Consider the following 24,426-nt stretch of genomic DNA (forward strand, 5'->3'; position numbering starts at 1 on the left):
TGTGTACGTCTTTATCATCTAGGAAAGAATTGTCAAGGAATTAGTTGCAGATCAAATTCACTAACTGAATACTTTGCAGTTCAAGTCAACTAAAAATTGGATATGCGAATCCAATTGAGAAAAGTACTGTAATAAATTGTGTATGGCAATTAAATCACAAATTACGTAAACAAGCATTGGGTTTTTTATTTTCATTTACCTTTTTAAGAAAAATCAGTCCTTAATGTTAAGGTATTTACCTCCATTTCCAACATGTCCTTAGCTTCGATGACGTAACCGGTAATTTCTCCTCCTCCATCCTCGAGAGGAACATTCCAAGAAAGCGTCACCGAATCTTGAGTAACATTAGAAATGACCAGGGGACCAACAGGAGCCGACGGAGGAACGATAACATCTACAGTTGAAAACACAACGAAAATCACTTTTTCTATTAAAGTACAGAAATAAATGGCAGCGAAGTGAAAAACCATTAATCACCCAGTACGTACAGTACTTTTAGAAATGCAGTGACTTACCTCATAGATAATAGGATATAATGTTTACTCAGTATATCCCATAGGAATTTCAATGTGTTGCTTGTTGACTGAATGTTCATTCCGAAGCATGGGGTTCAGCAAGTGAATCTGTTAGAATTTTATTTGTAAGCAGGATTTTAATATAAACTTCTAGATCTTGAAATAACCTTCAAAGATTTTGGAAAATTGAAAAGGGCGTACGCAGGTGATTAACAGTTGAGTTGGGTTGAGCTGTTCTCTAATTAGCATTAGCACTGAGCAGTGCCCGACAAAGAATCTGAGTGCCCTTGGGAAACTGATTGAAGATTCCTCTTTAACAGTTGGTGTTCGTTGGGATTCACTAAATTCGAGGTTTGCAAGATATTCTGCTTTGGTCCTATTACAACGGAAACTTAGGACTACATTTTGGGAAACAGATGATAATCTCCACATACATACACTCAGTGTCATTGAATTGTGACCACCCACTTAATACCGTGTTGAGCCACGATATTAAGTTGTCTGAAGCCTTCCGTCGGAATCTCCAGCCATGCTACCATAGTGTTGGAATAGATGAAGGTTGCATGTCCATACGCCTCACTTCCCATTCCAAAACCTCCCACAGGTGTTCAATTGGATTCATGTTAGGCGAATTTAGAGGCTAATCGAGATGGGTATATCTTCACTGATATCGAACTACTCGTTCACAGTGCGGATCAGATGACACTGCGCATTATCGTCTTGGAAGATTCCTTTTCTGTCTGGGTAAAAATGCAACATGGCAGGAAGCACGTGGTCTCCTAAGAACCGCCAGTAGACTTCCCTAGTGAAACGTTAGTTCATATGCACCAGGAGTCCTAGTTCTTGCAGCAAAATAAGCCCCATATTAAGCAACCACCGCTACCTGCCTGGATAGTGGACACCGTTCAGGATGGGCCATAGATTCATGTTGCTTGCGCGACACAGGAAGGCGTCCGTCAGCTTGTTGAACCAGATATTTAGATTCATCCGACCAGCACACTCGTTTACGGTCCTTCACTGTCCAACCAGCCTGTTGTTGACGGCACAGCATTCGCCGTAGACGATGAACAGCGGCTTAGATCGTCTACTGTGGAACTCCATACATCTGAGCGTGCGGCGCATCGTCATTTGGGAAGGGATATTGTTCTTGCATTCCTTATATTGTATTGCAATATCAACTGTGCGACAGTTGACATCATCCTCCTCCTTTTGCCTACTTTGACTCCACCATTTGTACTATCTTCCCCACTCTTTTCCCTCGTTTATTTATTTTTTTTACTTGGTCTTCGTCCAGAAAGCTCAGGCACTTTTTCCTGGCTTTTGCAGTAGTTCTGCATTCTATGACAGAGTACATACGGCGCAGATGTGGGAAACCACCGGTGGCGCCTGGCCCTAAATACTATGCAACACGCAGACGTACGCCTTCGTGTGTGGCGCAAGCAACACTAGTCCATGGACCCATCGTCCACGTTGCACACTAGCCAGGCAGGTGGCGGTTGTTGTTTAATATGGAGTATGTTTTGTTGGCAAGAACTATGACCCCTGATGCGTATGGACCAGCGTTTCACTGGTGAGGTCTACCAGGAGTTCTTAGCAGATCATGTGCACCCTGCCAGCCATCGTGGGTAGCACAGTTGGTAGGATCGTCGTCCTCTCCACACTGTGTGGAAAAGACTTGAGTTCGAATCACGTCGATGATGTGAGGAATTTTATGGGCCCTTTCACAACGTGATTGAGTTAGTTGGTCTCAATTGAGGGTAGCATGATTTGTCCTCCTGGAAACTCAGGTTTTTCATCCGGAAAACAGAAAATCGGCCACAGAACACACACACAATTTACCGAAGTATACACAGAACATTATGGCTTTGGTCGCTGATACTCCTAAAACCCTATTACACAACAACAACACCTTGCTATATTGTATTTTTTCCCGGACAGAAATGGTCTTCCAAGATGATAATGCTTCGCGTCATCGGTCTGCACTGTGCACGAGTGGTTCGAGGAACACAGTGAAGATATCATCCATCTTGATTTTCCTCCAAATTCGCTTGACCTCAATCCAGTTGAACACCTGCGAGATGTTTTGGAACAGGAAGTGAGGCGTATGGACACGCATCCGTCATCTATTCTGACACTGTGGAAAGCCTTGCAGACACCATGGCTGCAGATCCCTACAGATGTCTTCAGACATCTAGTGGAGTCAATGCCTCTGCGAATAGCGGACGTTATCCGGGTGAATGGTGGGCCAACGCGGTATTAGGTACATGGTCATGATTCAGTTATCATTGAGTGTATATATATATATATATTGAAAGAAAAGAGACTTAAAAGTATATGGGAGAAAAGGAATAAATATACACTTGTAATTAAATTAAATGGCTAAGTAATTAGTTGATAAGATGATATCCATGTTTACTTTTCATTTCTATTAATTACAGTAAAAGATCAAAAATTCAATTAATTTAACAAAGGAGAAATTGAATTCGCCTGAAATGAAACCCACTGCGTAAATTAACTAACTTCTTGTTTTGCTGTGGTTTAGGAGTTTCTTGGCACATACACCACTTTGGTCATAAGGTTCCTGCTCATGGTGTTCCACTCCATATAGTTCACATAGCGTTATTTGTATAAGTTTGCGTTCATGGATCGATTTGCATGTTGGGTGCGCTGAAACACCGAATAATCATTGGTACCTACATTCTCCCTCTTAGATAGGTTAACTACAGCTCCATTGAGCTCCCCCCCTCTCTTTAAGAATTGTTCCAGGCTTTGATTTCAACGGGATTTTGAAAGTTGTCCTTGTGTATACCTCGATATTTATCCAAATATGAGCATATGCAAGCAATATGAACACGCAACACAGGATTTTATAAAGGATTGTAAGGGTTGGCTATGAAAGTACACACTACAGTACCACAACTCGTTTATTGTGTCAACCCTTCCCAGTAGAATAGAGTTTGCGATTCCTCCATACTGTGCGCGGATTCGAATACCATCAACACGGATGGAAATTTTATAGGCTTTTTTCATTCCTTGACTAAGTTTATCTCGGAATATAACAGGGGAATCTAACAAGAGTTGAATTCCCTTTCCTCCCCAAACTGCAGGACAGTGTTTTAAGAACTGAGACCCCAAGGAAACTCGGCTCTACAGTAGCCATTTATGATATTCATAAGGATACCAAAATTGAAGACGTTATTGATGACCTGTACTTTAAAAATCTTAAGAATATGGGCATCTCCTTTGATGAAGTCAAACAAATGATTAGACCAAGGTTCTCCACCCGCCCAAAACATAATAAGTCTAGCATAAACTTTTGCTAAAAAATTTGAGGTCTCTGGATAAATCAGGTGATTTCTTCTCTCCTCACATAGAGTCTACCTGGGTTGGACGTCCCATGCCGTCAAAGATTATACCATCGTGCTAAGGTGCTTTAAGTGCCTAGCCTATAGTCATTCAGCTCGTGTCTGTACTCAACAGCAGCTAGCAAACCTGTGGACACTGTGGTACAACCGAACATAACCTCAACGATTGTCTCAATAAAGAGAAGCCGCCTGAATGTCCCAGTTGTAAAAGACGAAAGCGGAATTGTGCTCACTCGTATCGAGATCCGAAGTGTCAAGAGTACCTCAAAGCGCTAGAAGTAGTAAGAGCAAAAACAGCCTATGAATAGTACACCTGTTTCTCCAAACACTATTGGTACCAATAATTTTTCTACCATTAAATTCCTTCAACTGAACTGTATGCGGTCGATCTCAGTCTTCATTGACTTGACTCCCATCGTTCTGGATAATGACATTCAGGTTCTTGCACTACAGGAACCTTATTCCTACAAAGGTGTCGTCAAAGGCCTACCCCTGAGATTTAGAATTGTTTCTTCTGATCCAGCTATTGTTGGAACTATGGAAACACCATAAAGTGGATTTGGTCTGTAGTGCCTATTGTCAATCCTTCTTTTGTTGTTACCCGGATTGCCAAATTGTGCACTGGAATGCTGCCTGCGCTTCGATTGAAGGTTCTTTTGGACAGCTTTACGTAATATCCTTGTACTGCCAGTGTTCTCAATACCAGGATTCGATACAACCCTTCATAGACTATCTTGAAATGGCCATCCAGACTTTGCGGGGTAAAAACGTACTCTTTCTTATGGATGCAAACTCTAACTCGGTTTATTGGAACAGTCCTCGGACAGATGACAAAGGTGAATTATTAGAAGATTTGATTTTATCATATCGACAGCAGATTTTAAATTCATATGGACACCACCCTACTTGTGTTACTTCACGTGGCTCCTCGTATATTGATGTCTCGCTGGCCTCTCTTACTATTGCTTCTTGTATTACTGGATGGACAGTACATTATGTTTGGTCCACTAGTGACCACAATGCTATCACTTTCTCCTTTGGTGATAAAATTATTCTAATCAGGAGTGATGATAAGGACTTGGCTAGATATCAAACAAAATTGGCCCGGTGGAATTCGTTTGAGGATTCATTCAAGTTCAAACTATCTTCTTTGGATCCTATTGAACTGGAGACGATGGATGCTGCGCAGCTGGCCAAGTTTGTTCAAGATTCAATCCTTCGAGCTTGTGATAACAGTATTGCAGTTTAAGAAGAGGAAACCCTATCATGTACGCTGGTGGTCTTCGCATTTGACAAACTTAAAATCACTTACCCGTACATCTAGACGCGATTTTGAAAAGGCCAAAAGGAGGAGGAATCGCAGTTTATTGGAGGTTACTGTTTTGCAGACTAGATACAAACTAGCTCGTAGACATTATCACCAAGAAATGTATCGACATAAAAGGGAATCATGGGAAAATATTGTTAGTGGGTAACAGAGATCCATGGGGACTGATCTATAAATTGATTAATAGCAGAATTGCTCCTGGTGAAGTGTTAACTTCAATCAAACTTGGTACTGATATGAAACGCTCTACTGGGCTGACTTTATGACTTACTGGCATTTACTGCCGTGAAGGGAATTTGTCACTCACCATTGTAACACCTTATTTAGTATGGTAGGACAAATAAAGAATATTTTTTTATTTAAAATCTTCGATATAATAATTCATCAAGATGAAGGTATAGTTAATGACCCGTAACAACAAGTGTTATAGTAAGGAACTCTGAATATTTTGGCCTTCCTGATAAGACTCCCATTTCTACAGAGGATCGATTTGTATGTTGTGTGCGCTGAAACACCGTGAATAATCATTGGTCCCTACTTTCTTCCTCTTAGATAGGTCAACTACAGCTCTATTAAGCCCCCCCCCCCACCCCTTTAAGAATTTTTCCAGACTTCGATTTGAGCGGGATTTAACTAGATTTAGACCTGGTGAATCTAATTCCTGGATTTTGAAGTTTGTCCTTGTGTATACCTCGATATTTATCCAAATATGAGCATATGCAGGCAATATGAAGACGCAACACAGGATTCTATAAAGGATTTTAAGTGTTGGCTATAAAAGTACACACTACAGTACCACAACTCGATTATTATGCCAATCCTTGCCAGTAGAATAGAGTTTATGATCCCTCCATACTGTGCACGGATTCGAATGCCATCAACACGGATGGAAATTTTATAGGCTTTTTTCATTCCTTGACAAAGTTTATCTCAGAATATAACAGGGGAATCTAAGAAGAGTTGGAATTCCCTTTCCTCCCCAGAAATTCTGGATTTGATTCAGATGAATAAATAACTATCCAGAAATGCTGAAAGCATCAACAATTCGAACTATTAGGGTGTGTTAAGCAACCAAAGAAATTAAGGCTGTGAGGCGTCCGGATATTTTGTCTGTAATTGCAAGTATTCTTTGGTCAGTTTGCTAGACAAAAAGATCGAGTTTTTGGAAGATAAAAAACAAAAACAAAAAAAACAATGCAACCCCCAATTGAGATCGACTTACTCGGCCACGTTCTAAAAAAAAAACAAAACAAAACAGAAATGACCGGTGTAAAAAAGGACCATTCTCATTGAAGGACAACACCAATGAAAAAAAAATAATGTTTTTTTTTCTGCTACATGACGATTAAGGATCAGTGATAGCCCAAAACACTGCTTTGCTTCAGAACTGTGTCCTCACGGCAGCACAATGGTTATAATGACTTTTCTTCTCACAGCTGATTGCTGTCCTCCCCAGACACGGTGGCTAAGACCTGAATTGGAAGCCCTTCAATAATACGAGAAATTTTTATGGATCTTTTTCACAACGTGGCTGAGACAGTCGATCTCAATTCAGGGTAGCATGGTTTTTCCTCCTGGAACTCGGGTCTTTCAAGCAGAATACAGCAAATCGGCCACAGAACACACGCAATTTCCAGACAATACATACGGCGCAATATGGCCTTAGTCGCTGATGCACCTAAAACCCTACAAACAAAAAACAATCTCACAATCCCTTCAATGACGCGAGAAACTGTTATTAGCTTTTTTCACATAGTGGCTGAGTTAGTGGGTCTCAAGCGAGGACAGCAAGGTTTTTTCTATCGGAAACTCGGGCTTTTAGTCCAACGAAACAGGAAAATCGACCAGAAGACACCAATTTAGTAGTAGTACTAGTACAGTATTAGCTGCACCGGCCAGAACAAAAAAAAAAAAAAAAAAAAAACAACGAACGAGTACATAAGAAAATGGAAATTATTTGCTTTCCCCTTCACTTAGGTCAACCATCCAGTTGACTTTTGAATTTATTCAAACTGTCAGTCTCAGCTACTTGGGAAGGCACATTGTTCCATCAATCAACGACTCGCTGGCTGAAAGAAAACTTCCACCAATCTACTCTAAACTTTTTTCCTCTTAATTTTAATTATGTCCACTAGTTCTGGAATTCTCTATAACAGTGAATATTCTGCCTTCATTCGTTTTACTTAACCCTCTCAGAGCCTTATAAACCTCAATCGGGTCACCTCTGAGATGCCTGGTTGCCAAGCTCTGTGCCCACATAATCGGAGTCATTCTGCCGATCTCCCCATTCGAGTTGCCGGCCTTTGAATCCTTTCAAGAAGCTAAATGTCTTTTTTTTAAAAAGAGGTCTCCATACCTGAACACAGTACTCCAAATGTGGTCTTACGATTGCCTTATACAGTGGGATTATGACCTCCCTATCGCTACAGGATAACGTTCAATAAATCATCGATAGGACACCGTGGGTTTTCCTGGCTGCCTGCTTACACCGCTCAGAAAACTTAATATCTGCCCGTATTATAACTCCCGGATCCCTTTCTTCTACTGTTTTTAATTCAACCCCACCAAGTGTGTAATCAATTTTGGGGTTGCTATTTTCCAAGTGTAATAAGACCTTGCATTTTGCTGCATTAAAACTTAGCTGTCACTTTTCTGACCATCCTTGCAGCCTGTTAATATCATCCTGAAGAAGCGCTGCTAGATACTGATCATTAACTACTGTACCAATCGTTACTTTGTCTGCAAATTTTGACATAAAGCCTTCTGTCCATCGTCGATGTCTTTTATGAAAATGAGAAACAGCAGTGGTCCAAGAACCGATCCTGGGGGACCACACTTCTGAATTTACACCAATCTGAACAATATCCATTAATCACAGCCCTCTGCCTTCTTTCCTGCGGCCACCCAGCAATCCATCTTAGAATTTATTTTAATAATCCCAACATGATCCAGCTTATATTTATGGACAGAATACAATGGTTGGATGAGGTATTCCGGTAATACAGATAATGACAATTTTTTTTTTTTTTTTTCAGAACGTCGGACTGGCACTAATCTTGGTTAAGATTTGTATTGTTGTTATTGTTGGAGGAATTTTAGGCGAATCACTAACTTAGATCCTATTCGCGGTATGTATTATGTTTGTAAATCGCGTGTGTTCTTTTTACCTGTTTCCTAGGCCTTATTTTTTTTCTTTTTCAGAAAAACCGAAGTTTTTCTGAAAAACCGAAGTTTTTCTGAAAAACCGAAGTTGAAAAAAGCATGCAATCTTCACCTGAAACCAGCTAATTCAGCCATGTTGTGAAAAATTCTTCGTCTCATTGACTGGATTCGAACTAGTGTTTTCTACCTGGTGTAGTGAGGTCAATGCCTATATGCACCGTGGTTCCCGCGAGGACCTAATATTTGTGAGCTCCATGGTGTGAACTGAAGTGTAGAATCGCACGAAGGGTTGTGAAGGTTGATGTATGATTATCACATTGTAAAACACTGCAGCACCCAACTCTTACTTCGGGTCTGAATTCGCTGAGCTCTTCTCTATGTAACATTTCCTTGAAACTCAACGATATGTATTCTGTAGTTCAATTCAATACCGTGTACTACTATAACGCCCTCTACATCATTGACACAGTGACTGTGTTAAATATCGCATGATTAACACAGTGCGTAAGAATACAGTACATTTGATTTGATAGTACACTGTTCGTCATTGGCATTGCCCTACCTAAAAGGGGGCACGCTTTGAGCTCAGCTTGGATGAACCGCACGAAATTCATTGTGTCGTGAAGTGAGAGATATCAATGTAGACGGTGCACACTGATACGAAGCATGGTTTCCATGAACAGCATAGACACGTCGCGGCAGTGAGTTGAAAAGATGACAAATGTCATCTTAGTGAACATTGAACTATGCTTCTTGCACTTGTTCTCTGAGTTTGGCAACAGCAGTAGGAGCTGAGACGGTGGGGTTAGTGAGCGTGCCATCATATCTCGAATGGGTACGATAGACGACAGATCTGGTGAACAGGGAAGCCAAGGAAGCATATCCATATCATGTAGGCACTGTCGCGATTTTGGAGCCGTATGTGGGCAGGCATTGTGCTGCTGGAAAATAGTGTTTGGGTCGGAGCATAGAACGAGCAAAAGCATTGATATCAGAATAGTACCATCAATAACGACCTGAGGTGAACGGCTGTTGTAAATGACGAATCTCCATACCATGTATATAGCACAATATAATTCTAGTTCCCCAGAAGTTTTCTCCCTTCACCAACGCAAACGTTGACGTCGATGGAATGGAGTTAGAGGCAGTTGGTGTAACGATTCAGCTCCACTTCTCGCAGTTGTCTGATAATCATTATACTCGGCACAGGCACAGACAGGAATGGTGTTACGATGCTGGAAATTCGGCTGATCGTACGGATGCGTTTCATGTCGCTAATTGGTGGATCCATCAATCCTCTCATTCTGCCGTTTTTCTGATGACAAAGAGCCAGAGCCCGAAGTGTCCGATACATTCCTGTATTCATTGTTGCCAGCAGCATTCAACCGTTCGGGCATCACGACCCATACGAATCGCCAGTTACCGCGTTGACTGTCCAGTTTTTGCAACCCAATGATTCGACCTCTTTCAAATTCTGTCAGCTGTACATAACGTCGCTTTACGTGTGTTTATGGGATGACACACTCTTAGACGGCCATTCGCTTACCGTTCTCTTTGCTTACTAACGTTTACACACATGTTAATAGCACTTTTAGAGCCCTACGTCAAGGGGGAAATAATAGACATGTAACTGGACATTCTCCGATCAGCTTGGCATGCTAATCCTTTATATCCAGATTCGTCACAAGTAAATAGCCAGGGAGTTGTTAATTACTGGAATAAGCAATTAACATGCTGCCATGGGCGGTTGTGTGTTCTGTGGTCGATTTTCTATTTGCTGGACAAAAAAACACTAGTTTCCGGGAGAAAAAACCACGCTGTCCTCGCCTGAGACCGACTAAGACAGCCACGTTGTGGAAAATGACCATAAAAGTTCCTCACGTCATCTACTGGACTCAAACAGGTCTTTTCCACCTGGTGTGGGGAGGATGCGATTCTACCAACTGTGCTGCCCACGAATGTAAAAGGTCAGTTGGACAGATATATCTACGTAAGGAGGGGATAGAATAGTTAGTCTGTTTTATTATTATCTTATTTTATTTTTTTTTTTGACGGGTACAACAAATTTCTTGGACTTCCTTGCGCTGTATGACTAATATTAATATTAAATATTAAATTTTACTGTAAATCCATCCATTTTTTCTGGTTGGAACAATTTCAATGATCTGGTAACAATTTCAAAGGAACTGGTAAATATTACACGCTGTAATATTTACCAGTTCCTTTTGCCTCGGCATTTTTGCCACTATGTTTTCAGCACCTGTTAGTTCTTCGTCCCTGTACAATTTAAATTTCCAGATAACGCAAATATTCTTTGCCATTCACAAAAGTTCACGATGAACAGTATAAACAATCTTCCTCCCTCCGTCTCAGTTTTTGTTTTTTTGTAATTTCCATCTTCCCTATTTTAAGTCTTTCTAGTAGCGATTGTATGATAGAAGGCCCTTTGTGGAGAGGGGATTACCAGTTCTGGGTATCAGTTACAATTAGTTGGGGATGTGGACTTGTTTCCTGTTTGGGTACAATTTCTGTGCGTATGTTTTATTTTCATTTTTACTAACGAGAGGAAGCAGGGAGAGAAAAACTTCAGTAGAAACCCTGGTCCTTTTTTTTCTCACTACAAGGACCTCACTGTGGCCAGACGTAACCGTAGAAGTAATTTATTCTCAGGTTTATTATTTATTTCACGCATAACGCTGTGAAATACGACTGGCTGCATAACTCAGTTTGAGAAATGTCTCTACTTACGCAATCTGGGCATCTGCAATTAGCACTGCTGTTGCTGATTGCATCTGGTCTAATTAGGATATCTTGGTTTTGCTTCTTCATTTATAAACATGAGATAAGAAATGTATAAGATAGGAGGGGATAGATCATGTCTTTATATCCTTTTCGTGAAGTCTGTTTGCGTATACTCAGCTTACATTTAATAAATGCGTGTATATCCGGCTATAAATATGCTAATCGTGCTGTTCAACTTCCCACATCCCAAATAATTCACTGACTCAAGCGATAACTCAGATTACATCAGACTGAGATAATAATTCGGATAAGAAAAATTTATTGTTAGTTACTGGGACATGAACAATGTGCAGAGCTTTCCTACTCTGTGACAAGAGCTAAGTGGGAAAGAACTAGTGCGATTTCTGCCACTGACCGAGTTGAGAAATATACTACCCTGCGAAAAGAAATAGACTCCCCTCTTAACAGTGTGAACGGTGGGAAAGAGATACATGGAAAACAGGAACAGGTTTAAAAGCTTTCAGGAAATAGTATACAGCTATCAGAATAAGTCGAGGTAATATGCTTACAGAGTTTTCTGAGAGGCTCAATCGTCGGATACCATGTCGCCTGTTTCAGATGGATAGCTAAACAACAATTAACTTTTGTCAAAGAACCCCAGATATATGGGAGAAACAATGAGCAATCATCTAACCTCCACTCCTCTAAGCCTCAGAAATGTGGGAATCAATAGCTACTGCAATCTTACTGTGGAATTCTGGGGACAACAGGACAGCTTGTTTCCCATCGCAAGTCAGAACAACAACTAAAGCTACCTAAAATGGTGAAAAACAAGCATTAATACAGGATTTGTGTTATTGTCGAATACTCCAGACAGAACTCTGAAAAATTCCGATGTTCTGCAAGAAGAATCGGAGACTACATTTACACTTGTGGTTTCTTATTGTCGTATCTGAATAGTTTCGGCAGGATAGTATATTTCCAATCGGAACTCAATAGTTTTAGGGGTATTTTCATCTGTGACATGTTACGCGATCTGGGACTAGAATTGCATGCGTAGTTCTCCCGAATATTTGAGTTTTCCATCCATCAAAAAAACTAGGAAACCAACAAAGTAATATCAATTTTAAGAGATGATATACAGTTGTAACATGGCTTTACTTGCCTAAGAGAATATTCACTGAGGATTCGCTGTACATAATTCCGTCGCATTCCTAGATGGAGGATCCAAAGCTCGAACAGACCTTTCCATAGCATCCCAAAGATGTTCCACAGCGTTCATGTCTGGTGAATGGGGAGGCCATTCCATGGTGGTAAAATCTGCGGAATGCTCTTCGAACCCTGTTCTAGTCACCACTGTTCTGTGGGGAGGTGCATTGTCCTTCTGGAAGAGTCCATTACCCTGTGGGTGCACGATGACCATGAACGGATGCAGATGGTCTGTAAGGATGGACATATAACATGAACCGTTCAGAGATGCGTCTAGACGTACCAGACGTACCTGTTCTAGTCACCACTGTTCTGTGGGTGCACGATGACCATGAACGGATGCAGATGGTCTGTAAGGATGGACATATAACATGAACCGTTCAGAGATGCGTCTAGACGTACCAGAGGTCCAAACGTGTGCTAGTTGAACATGCCCCAGATCATTACCGACCGTCCACCTGCCTGAACAGTTCCTTGTTGACATGACGGGTGCATAGCTTCGTGAGGTTTCCGCCAGATACGCACCCTACCGTCCGCTCGAAATAACTGGAAACGGGACTAATCGGACAAGGATACCTGTCTCCAGTCATCCAAGGTCCAGTGCCATGTTCTTTCGCCCAGTTGAGCCGAAGAGTCCTGTGTTGTCGTGTTAGCAATGGGACTCTGGTGGGTCGGCGGCTTCCATAACCTATTGCGGCTAATGATCGCCTGATGGTCTTGGTGGAGATGTTTCTGGCACATCCCTCGTTGAAGTCGGCGGTGATTTGTACCACTGTCGCTCTCCGGTTGGCTGAAACAATGCGAGACAGACGTCGTCGTCCACGTTCATCCACCACCTTTCTTCGCCCACAGCGCTGTCGACGATGAGATGTTATTCCGGAAATGGCGTATTCCTGATACACTCTTGATACTGTCGAACGGGGGATAGTGCAATTTATGTACCACCTCCGCGATAGAGTAATCCATGCGTCGGGCGCCCACTATCATTCTTCTTTCAAAGTTGGTTAACTCAGGACTTTATTCATACTGATATGGAATTACTGTCTACGTGAATGCAGTGTACCTATATATCTGCCAAGCGGTGGGTTCGTTCACTAGCGAGATGGGTGACAGCGTCGCGTTGACCAGGAACCAGGTATCCCATGAATTAATTCTGTCCTTTCAGTGTTGTGTTATTGAAAAATGATGCAAGAAAGAAGCTTATATAGAAGCCCCCTCGCAAAAAAAAAAAAAACACTACACGCTTCACCCATCCATATCCTTCAAGAATTTGTCTAGTTTTTCCTTGAATTTAGTCAAACTTTGCACAATAATAGATGGAAGTCTGTTCCAACAATCAACCACCAGCTGGTTGAAGGCTAACTTCCGCACATTTATCCTACACATCCTTCTTCAACTGAATTTTATGCTCCCTCATGTGTGTGGGCTCAGCAAGAGGAAGAATGCCATTCACATTCAGCTCACTCAATTGATTCAAAGCCTTAAACATCTCAACCAGATAACAGTGAATGAATGTGAAATTAATTAGCAGTTAATAATTAGCTATTATTTTGATTAGAAGAAAAGGGAAAGTAGCTTTCAAGTACATATAAACACGCAGATCACACACTACTGTATGCGATCTGCCGTATCACACTATCCTAGTATTTTGTTCTTTCTGTAAGGGTTCCAGATTGGCAATCCATAGTCAAGCATAGGCAGAATGAAGACGTGAGTTAACAAGTTACTGGATAACAAGTTCATACTAAATCAGACTGCCTTGCTATTTATGAAAACAAGTGATTTGTAAATTGTTTCCGTCTCAGATTTGAGAACAGTATGACATTCACCACTCTTGCATCTTAAAATTACAGAATCGATGCATTGTTTTAAAAAGGAGATAGAATTTTTAAATCTCAATTGCCCCTTGTCTTTAACTATAATTTCTAAAAACTTCATACGCCTTGATTGAAATGATATCACTGATTATAAATGGACTGAGGATCATATTTTGTTGGGAAATACAGGAAAAGTAGAATATCATTTCTTTTTCATCAACGTTGGTTGTTAGAATTGCGCATTTCTTAGTACCTTTACAGTCAATGCAAGTTCTCTAAGTTAGGTCAATCGTATTCATTGGCTCGACCGTGTAAAATGGTCACGAATACATACAAAAAAAACCCTTCAGAACTGAAGTTACTGGCCTTTCAGTTAAGGAGTGTAAAAGGTTTGTTCGTCTTAGTCGTAATTTGCAAAATGTTCTTCTTGTGGATGTTCTTGAATTACTTTAAACGAATAGTAAATTATTACTTTCTTTGGACATGTATTGCCCCACCAAATGTCATGGGACACCTGTAATTAAGAATGAAATATGTATTCATTTGAAGAAATAGTACCTGTTGGTCCACCTTTGAACGTAATGACTGCTTAAATGCGTCCTGGAAGATTAACAATTTCCGTTAAAAAGCTGGTAGTATTGTGCGCCACCCCTATTTTAAGGATTCATGAACTTTACTAACTTTTGGCTTTGTCCTAATTCTGCATTTCAGTTCGTCCCAAGATATTCAGTTTTTTTTTAGGTTGGAGCTCTGTGCTAATGTTCCTATCATTATCTTAAAACCTTGGCTTCAAAATCCATGCTTTGTGGAATAGAGCTTTGTCGTGTTGGAAGGCGTAAGGTCCGTTTCCATGAAATTTTCACAAATGTAGGACACATAGAAATGTCCAGAACATTAGTGTAGGAAATGGACTCCATAGTTCCATACATTGAGAGCCAATGGACCATGACACGTCGCACCAAAGAGCAGCTTGTCCACATTTCAATTTCGATGTGCCTTGCACAATGCCAATGAACAGTGTGCATTTGTTTCTGTTATCAGAAGCTTTTGGATTGCAGCTGTTCGGGGAAAAATCTTCCGAGCTACCTGCTGATTACTTTTATAACCCAAAATATAAATCCATATTTCTTAGTCACGCTCAATTTCCTGCAGATACAGAGGAACTCATTACTTTTTGTAGGATAGCTAAATTGAATCAAACTCCGAATACCTTACGTGAGAATCATTTTCACGGTCTACAGTGAAAATGCTATCTCCTGCATTTTTTTGGCTGGCAAAGTTTAGACTACCTAGCAGATGCAGTGATATTAATGCCTACAGTGGAATTAACTTTACTTTTACTACGAGTTGCCTTGGTATTGCACTGCTATTAAACAAATGGCATGGTTAATCTGTCGTTTAACTGATGATATCTATCTTCTTTTTAAAGAAATGCATGGGACACTTGTAGTTAGGAACAAAACATGTATTCATTTGAAGAAATTAGTACATGTTGGTCCACATTTGACCGGAATGATTGCTTAAATGCGCCCTAAAAAACTAATAATTTCCGTTTTAAAAAAAAGCTGCTGGTATTCTGCTCCACTCCTCTTTTAAGGAATCATGAACGTTACTAGGTAAAAGACGAGGTATAAGAATTTTTTTTGTTATAAGAAACTGCTATGACAGCCCCTTTCTGGATTTACTGACCATTCGTCGGATAGCAGATGGACTTAGTGACAATTCCCTGAAACAGTAGAAATTAAGTTGGTTGAGGTAGGCAGATGAAGTTAGAACCTTTAAATTACAAAATAGCTAATGCTATTTTGATATTTTCAAATTTATGAGAATATCAATAGGACGGGAAACAGTCCACTTACTTTTCTTATTTCGAAAAGACAAAAACGACATTAGCTATTTTATGATTTCGAAGTTTTAACATCTATCTATTTACTTCTCTACTGCTTGTCTATTTTTATAGTGAATATGCAGATGACTATCGTTTTCAAAAGATGAATTTTTAATCAATTTAAAATACTGACAATGACCAATTTTATACGTAACTAAACTGAACTGGTCAAAAATTTAGAAACCTTATTCAATATCTACTAAGTTACGTTTTGCTTGAATTTTACGTACACGTCATGGAATTGGCTTCACAAGGTATCTGAGGGAGTCTGGCTCCCGGTTTGACCATTTTTCGATCAGGATATTTGTCAGCTGCTGTACTGTGGTCGGTAGATAATTGCGAAGTCGAACTGCCCTTTCCAACATAATCCCAGATATTCTCAATCGAATTCAGATCTAGTGAATTAAGCAGCCAAGATAGACGTTAGAAATCATGGGGATGTTCCTTGAACCAACTAGATAGAATTTTTGCACAGTGGTGAGCTGCGTTGTCTTGAAATAATCAATCGCAATCCGGGTAAAAATGAAGAATTTCACGGAGAAGGTGTTCCGATACGACAGAAAGATATTAATTAGAGTTAACACGATCTTATAACGGTATGAGCTGATCCAGCCTTTACCAACAGAACATGCCGAATACCACGATACCACCTCCAGCCGCTTGAGTGATGTACACGAGGCAGACTCGATGCATGGCTTCATGAGGTTCACGCCACGCTTTCACCCTATCATTGGTGAATAAAATTATTAGTCGATACTTTTCAGACCACATGATCTTTTTCCGCTGTACACAGCATTAGCGTTGGCACACCACTCTAGTCGAATCTTTTGATTTTTTATGGAAAGAATTAGCTTTCGTATAGGCACAGGACTAGCAAAGCCAAGATTCTTCAACTCCCATCATATAGTTCGGTTGGAAATAGCTCTTTCTTCGTGTAAATTAATTTTTTCAGTTATTTGCTGCACACTATACCTTCTATTCTGACGTACAATTCGCTTTAAATTGCTGCGGTCTTGTTCGTGGAATACCAACTTGGAGTTCTGTATTTTTTGCTTGTTTCCTTAACAAATTTATTGGCTTTGTTTCCTAAAAGTAGTTTATTAATCTCTACCATTTGCGTTGTTCAAGTTCACAATTGCTGGAACCCCTCTGAAGTATTTTTTATTTATGCGATTGCCGTCGATTAATTCGCCCCTAATGTATTTCTTCATTTCCTACTATCTTTTAATCAGCAAAAACTTATTCTTATTATCCGTTAGTTTCATGAATAACTCAATGGATTTTAAATTATAATTTGCCATCTTTGAGTATGTCAGAAACCAATTTTTTTTCTTCTTTCATGTATGCTTTTGTTTAATTTTTTTAACCTATAAATAAATTTCTGTTTATTTGTCTATTATTTAATTATTTTTAAGGTGTTTTTCATTTGTAAAGCACATACACAGGTGTCGCTTTCTGATCACACGAACAGACGACAGTTGTTTGTGTAAAGTTTATTCCGAAAAGGTGCATAAAGCCATTATTTATTTCTTCGATTTACAGTTGTCAGGAAGTTTTATTATCATTATTTTAAATTTGGAATGGTTCCCTTTAAGTTTATATCATTTTATATATAAAGTTCTCTCTTTAAGACAAATTTATGTTTAAAGCACAGTAATCCCTTTCCTTTACGAAAAAACAACGCAGCAGTTGCCAATGGTAACGAAAGTGCCATTATTATGATTATCGAATGAGGTAATTTCGAAATTTTTTAAATGGTCTCATTTATATAGTATTTAATATTCAGAAATATCCTTTTTTATTTAGTTCTTTTAGTTTAAAATACTTTATTATGATTTGTATTATATAATATTACTTTCAGTATTTCTATTGTAAACAAAATTTTTATTTCATTACTTTCAATATTTGTGCTGCATTAGCAAATTCAAAATTTTGTTTATGCACTTTACTATACCAGGTGTATGTATATGTGCGCGTGTGTGTGTGATTATTGAGAATTATTGCAATTTCGAAATTATCATGTTTTTGTGTGCAATTTTTGGAGTTTTTACTGCTCTGACCCAACGTTGAATCACAAGAGTAAATATGGTTATTTTTCTGCTGGTAACAGAAATCGTTGGCTTCATCCTCATGGAATTCAATAGATACTACATTAATTACGTTCGTTTAAAATATTAAATATAAAACGGTAATATCGTTTAATATAAAAGTGAATATTATCCATCATTTAACCTATAATTAGAATGGTAAAGGTCACGTGAAGAAAAAAAGCCAACAGACTGTGGAAAATCAACACAAGAGCAGACGATAGGCTTTTATGTAGAGTTTATTGTGCAAAGACGTATAAAGCCAATATTTATTTCTTAGGTCTACAATTGTAGAATCGCATTTCTATGGCACATGGGGCTCAGGGCGACAGACACTGAGTCGATTGGGGGGGGGCAAGAATATACATAATTAATTAGAACATAATCCAAGGTGAAAAAATGTTCAACAGGGACATTGCAGCAGTTCACTTCAAGGAAAGTAGATCACGTCTGGAAATGTCTTTACATAATAAATAATATACAGTCAGAGTGCCACCCGCATCACATACACGTGGCAGGCAGCGGAATCAAAATCTAGGACAACAGGACTTCAGTATATTAGAGTCGTCTTGTGGAACCACGCTCGTAGTGTCGTATTCTTCGGAAATAAAGGTATCTGTTAGCCTAGATTTCAATTCAATATCACAATAATGGTGTAGAAAAAATATCCGCGGCTGGATGACGTTATTTAAATATGGATTCTGCGTAATGCCATAACCGGAAGAAGTATTCGTTCCTTCCGATAAGGACATGTTTGGTGTAGCTCCGGAGAAGGGGTTCGACGTTCGCTTCTCGTATCCATGACGATGACGTCTCTGTGCTGAAACTCAGAGATACCGTGTGTTCATCGATCTCTGGTGGAGCTTCCAGGAACCCTGAGGGAAAAAGCACAGAAAGTTTTGGTGAGGACTTCCGAATAAACATATAAATTATCGTAGTCGTAAAAACTCTAAATTTCACCATTCGCTCTTTTCACAGATTTGTTCCAGGCTACGACAGAGATACTTCTCTTGATAGAGAGAAAGAGAGATATTAGGGAGGAAAAGATATTTAGGAGGAGAAAGATATTTAGAAACACTACGTTCTACGCTCAATACGTTTAGAGTTTTTACGGATCAAAATTCCTATTACTATATGAACTGAGCACAAAATATTAATGGTGAAGTAACAACATTCTTTTAACATGCTCACTTTTCAGACATTGACCACACTTGTTAGTCACGTGCAGTTAATGCTGGCCTGGCAACACACTGCTGGTTGGCTGTATACGTTTGTAGAAGTCAGAGTGTGTTGTATTAAAGACGTTATGTCGAGCAGATGTGTCAGACAGTTACATGTTTGAGCTGTCGCTATTGGATTGCTGAATAGCGAGAGGGGTTCTTGGTTTCTAGTTCATGTGACCTTTACCTTTCTTGGAATGGAAACAAAAGATAAAAACACTTACTTTGTTTAGCGCGCATTAACTTTCCTTCTGGGGGGTTATGCACCGAAGTTTCTTCCCATAACGGGTACACTTCCCATAGGTCCACCTGTATCGGCGATTTTAAATGCTCCACGTCGTGATAATGATTCTATCAGCTGACAGATGTCCAAAAGGAGTTAAAATACTGGACCCTTGGCCAAACGTGGAAACAAGGTGTAAACTGCTGGTGTTGTGTCATACGAAAGTATCTGTGGGATTCCAAAAGAGGAAAAAATGTGATGGACCATGGAAGATATTGTCATCTTCGAAGATATCATCGCTCTTCGGATGTAGGAGTTGAAATATTCTGTGGAACCAACTCCACTGACTAAGTGATAAAAGGAATGGTCACCAACAGAATATTCCATATATGCAGTGATTCATGTGGTACCTCAGTGCTTTATGTTCGGTCTTGTTTGAAAACAAGGAAGATCAAGCAGTGGATGTAACCTTTGTCAACATGTATTTTGTATATACCTTTGTATGTATGTCCAGCATACTGGATGTATGCAGCCAGTGGTATTTAAATAGGTGAGGAGAAACGTTAACACGGATAGCATCGTGTTAGGATTGTTTGCAAGTCACTAATTTAAACAATTACCCAAGAGTTTCAAAGTGGGCACTCTAAATGAGGTCAAAATCCCTGATCCTTGTTGATGTGTGGTGATATAATATCTATGTGATTTAGGTTTTCATGGCTGAGAAATTGCTCAAGTCATTAGGAGTTCACAATTCAAACTTGTAATTGTGATTTATTGCGAGTGTGCTAATATTTTTGGTAAATATGCACACAAATCAAAATTCGGGTACCTATTGCTGGTGGGATGTTAAAAAAGTTCGTATTTTGACTACTAAAATATTAACTTTATATATTATATTGTTTAGGCGTTTTTTTTTTCGCTAAAGTAGCAAAGGTTTTGAGGCACCAACGTGTTATATCATACAAACCTTATATTGTATAGTCGGTTTTTGCTCGACACCCACTAACTTGGCCACAATGAGAAAGAACCCGTAAAAAAATGTATGGGTCCTTTTTACTGTACTACTGGCGATGATCTCTGTTTATGTAAGGCTGATCATGTCTCTTAGGAATGAGGACTTTTTCTGAGTTCTTTTAACATGCCTTTTTTTATCCACTATTTATCAAACAAGGCCGCCCGCATTATTAAAATCTGAATTGCCGTTTGTATTTTCCCTTAGTATCCCCATTCTTTTGTAATATCATAACGTAGTGTAGACATTTAAGCAGTGGAAGTAAAGAAAGGACCTGAAAATGAAAACTTCATAGGGCTGGTTGTTATCGGAGCTTTATCAAAGTTTTCTCCGCATCTCCTTAAGAAAAAGGTACATTAGGAAGGTCACAAAATCTGGTACACAATCTTTAGATTGCAGATACGTTCCAAAATTTAAAACTAATAATTGAATATTTATTGATCAAAATTGCGAACTTTTTGAGTCATTCCTGTGTATATGTATTCGGGCTTCATTTTGAGAAAGAAGGAAAAATAGAATTATGTCGATAGTGCCAGGCTATTTCGTTAACTTTTTGGTTATTCGACATTAAACCAAGCAACATATTTCACTTCAAACACACATACACATGGAGTTACGTGTTAGTACACACATTCTTAGTTGCGTACAGAAAACTTGTATACGATGTATTATACGGGTATTACTCACCTGGTGGCCTGATGACTTTTATAGGCTCCTCTGATTCTAAAGGATCGCTTGTTCCCACTTCGTTTCTAGCCATGATACGAATCATGTATTCGTGTCCTTCGTGTAGGTCCCGGATTTGTAACCTCTGAGTTTCAGCATCCACTTGACCAACCTGATGGAAGAAACAATGCCATACGTGAAACAAGTGAGAGTCTTTTATTCATTTTATTAATAATAGTTTCGATGGGACAAGTTCGCTTTTATTATACACTTATAGATTGTTGACAAATTGAAATGACTTCGTTACAATATATTTTTATGACATTATTTTAAGGGTACATCATAGGCAAAGGGTGCAAATGTTGTTGCTGTAGTTATAGGATTTTAGACGCATCAGAAACTTAGGATATAATATGTATGGGAATTGCGAGTGTTTTTTGGTTGGTTTGCTGGACGAAAAATTCGAGTTTCCCGGAGGGAAAAACTATGCGATCCTTGCCTGAGATCGACTAACTCGGCCACGTTGTGAAAAAGACCCATAAAAATTCCACGCACTATTGATGGGATTCGAACTCCGGTATTTTCCATCCGGTGAGTATACCAACTGTGCTATCCACAAACTCACATCGAAAGCTCTATACAGGAAACCAGGAGTGTTTATAATTTTATTTTATTAGCACATGCCTAACAAACTTCATATCGCCACTACCATTATCATCATCTAACAAAGGCGAAGAATATTATTATAATGCACTCCCTTATTCCAGAATTGTCTATTATCTGCAATCGAGAACTTATAATAAATAAATTTGTTTGAAATATGTCCTTACCTCCATCCACATTATCCTCCTTAGGTCCCTCATAGCAACCGTATAACCCAATAATGGTGCCCCACCATCAGATTCTGGTCTACCCCATTCAATTATGATGGAGCTGGGCCCTGTTGCCCTCATCTCTAGGGGAGCTGTTGGTGGCGTGGGTCGGTCTGCAAGTAACACAATATCTAATATTAGATAGGGCCTAACAGATTAATTTAATGCACCTAGAGAGAGTTTGTTAAAGAAGTTCTTATTGTAAATTAATGGCAATAAATGATCTGCTAAAATACTGACAATGCTAAAATACCTTTCACGAATATATTCAGATCCACCTCATTATTAAGTCATTTTGTTCCCAACCTTTGTCTGTATTGAAGTAACCGTAGCAACAGAGCATATGATGTCATCGGATATGGAGTAAGGTATATTTAGACAGATAACAGAAAGCAGTTTCCTTGTGATAGTAGCGGTATTTGAGGAGTACTACATTATTTATTGGTGCGGTGCGTAATATGGGTTTTCCCTAAGAAAATGCGTTCGTTTTGGAACATTGTCTTGCATAGTATTAGTATTAGCAATGGCCGCATGGTGCAAGAAAGCCTATAGCTTATGCTGCACCGGCCAAAAAAAAAAAAAAAAAAAAAAAAACGAATAAAAACAATGATAAAAAAATAATAATAAATAAATAAATAATAGTGATTAATAAAAGAAAAGAAAATTAAACCTATCATCCTATGTGCTTCCCTCACCCGAAGGTACTATCCAGATGACCTTTGAATTTACCCAAATTGTCAGCCTCTACCACCCCATGTAGGCAACTTATTCCAGTAATTTATAACTCGCTGGCTAAAATAAAACTTCCTGCAGTCCAATCTAAACGTTTCCCCCCGTAACTTGAATTTATGTCCCCTAGTTCTAGCATCATTTATAATCTTGAAAATATCGTCCTCATTCATTTTACTGATGCCTCTCAGAGCCTTAAACACCTCAATCAAATCTACTATAAGGTGTCTAGTTTCCAAACTCTGCAACCCACATATTCGAAGGCTTTCTTCATAAGGACGCCCTTTTGCCGATCTCACCAGGCGAGTTACCCGTCTTTGCACCCTTTGAAGAAGCTCGATGTCTTTCTTTAGGTGCGGTCTCCATACTTGAACACAGTATTCCAAGTGTGGTCTAACATAAGCTTTATATAATGGGATTATCACGTCGCTATCACTACTTGCAAAAGTTGGATAGATCATCGATAGGACACCATGGGCCTTCCTTGCAACCTGTCTACAATGCTCAGAGAATTTCATGTATGACCGTATTGTAACACCCAAGTCCCTTTCCTCCAGTACTGGGTTTAGTTGAATTCCACTAAGTGAATAAGTTATTTTGAGATTACTTTTTCTCAGGTGTAATTCCTTACACTTTGTTGGATTAAAGCATAACTGCCATTTTTCTGACCATTCCTGAAGTCTATATAAGTCTCTCTGAAGAAGCTCAGCTTGACAATGATCATTAACTACTCTATTAATTTTAACATCATCTGCAAATTTAGACATCACGCCCTCTATCCCTTCATCGATGTCGTTTATGAAAATTAAAAACAACAGTGGTCCTAATACTGATCCTTGGGGAACCCCACTTCTTACATCAACACAATCTGAGGAATAGCTGTTTATCACAACCCCTGCCTCCTGCCCTGAGGCCATCCTTCTATCCATCTAAGGATTTTCCCAGTGATTCCAACCTGTTCCAGCTTATAAAGCAACCGCTCATGTGGGACTGAGTCAAAAGCTTTGCTGAAATCTAAATAAACAATGTCGAAATTATTCCCTAAATCCACCTCGTGAGTGACCCTTTCAAAATAGCGAACCAGATTTGTTAAACATGATTTTCCCTTTACAAAACCATGCTGAGTATCCTTGAGAATTTAATTCGATCCAAATGATCCTGAATTCCACCCTTGATCATTGCCTCCATGATTTCCCCTACTACTGAACTCAGACTGACAGATCGATAATTTCCAACTTCACTCTTAGAGCCACCCTTATGTATGGGAGATACATTTGCACTTTTCCAATCCAAGGGAATCTCCCCAGAGTCTAGTGATGCTCGCATAATTAGCCTCAATGCACTCGCGTGCCTCCTCTCTTAAGATTATAGGGTATATTCCATCAACTCCAGGAGCCTTACTGGTCTGTAGGCTCGAAAGTTTTTTTCATTAAATAATCTTGCGAAATTTTAATATCATTAATTACATATTTTTCAACTTCGCTCCCACAATTTACCATTGCCACAAAAGGTTTTTCATTTGTAAATATAGGTTGGTAGTACATCATTTCTGTATTGTTAAGAGACATTCAACAATAAATATCCAAATAAGT

The 24,426-nt window shown here is 39.3% G+C and overlaps 1 protein-coding gene across 1 annotated transcript in view; it reads right to left on the bottom strand.

Annotated features, from left to right (window-relative positions):
* Positions 1-18,333: 18,333 nt before the first annotated feature.
* Positions 18,334-24,426, bottom strand: part of LOC150082232 (uncharacterized) — a 1,008,282-nt gene continuing 1,002,189 nt past the window's right edge. Inside the window, exons 157-159 of the mRNA XM_090379191.1 lie at positions 22,064-22,218; positions 21,255-21,405; positions 18,334-18,987 (exon numbers count right to left, since the gene is read on the bottom strand). Coding sequence (XP_090235317.1) covers positions 18,797-18,987; positions 21,255-21,405; positions 22,064-22,218 — 497 coding nt within the window. The 3' untranslated portion in view covers positions 18,334-18,796. The remainder of the gene's footprint in view (positions 18,988-21,254; positions 21,406-22,063; positions 22,219-24,426) is intronic.

The sequence above is a fragment of the Mastigoproctus giganteus genome, chromosome 8 (assembly GCF_048544385.1).
Source record: "Mastigoproctus giganteus isolate SK-2022 chromosome 8, ASM4854438v1, whole genome shotgun sequence".
Lineage (NCBI taxonomy): Eukaryota > Metazoa > Arthropoda > Arachnida > Uropygi > Thelyphonidae > Mastigoproctus > Mastigoproctus giganteus.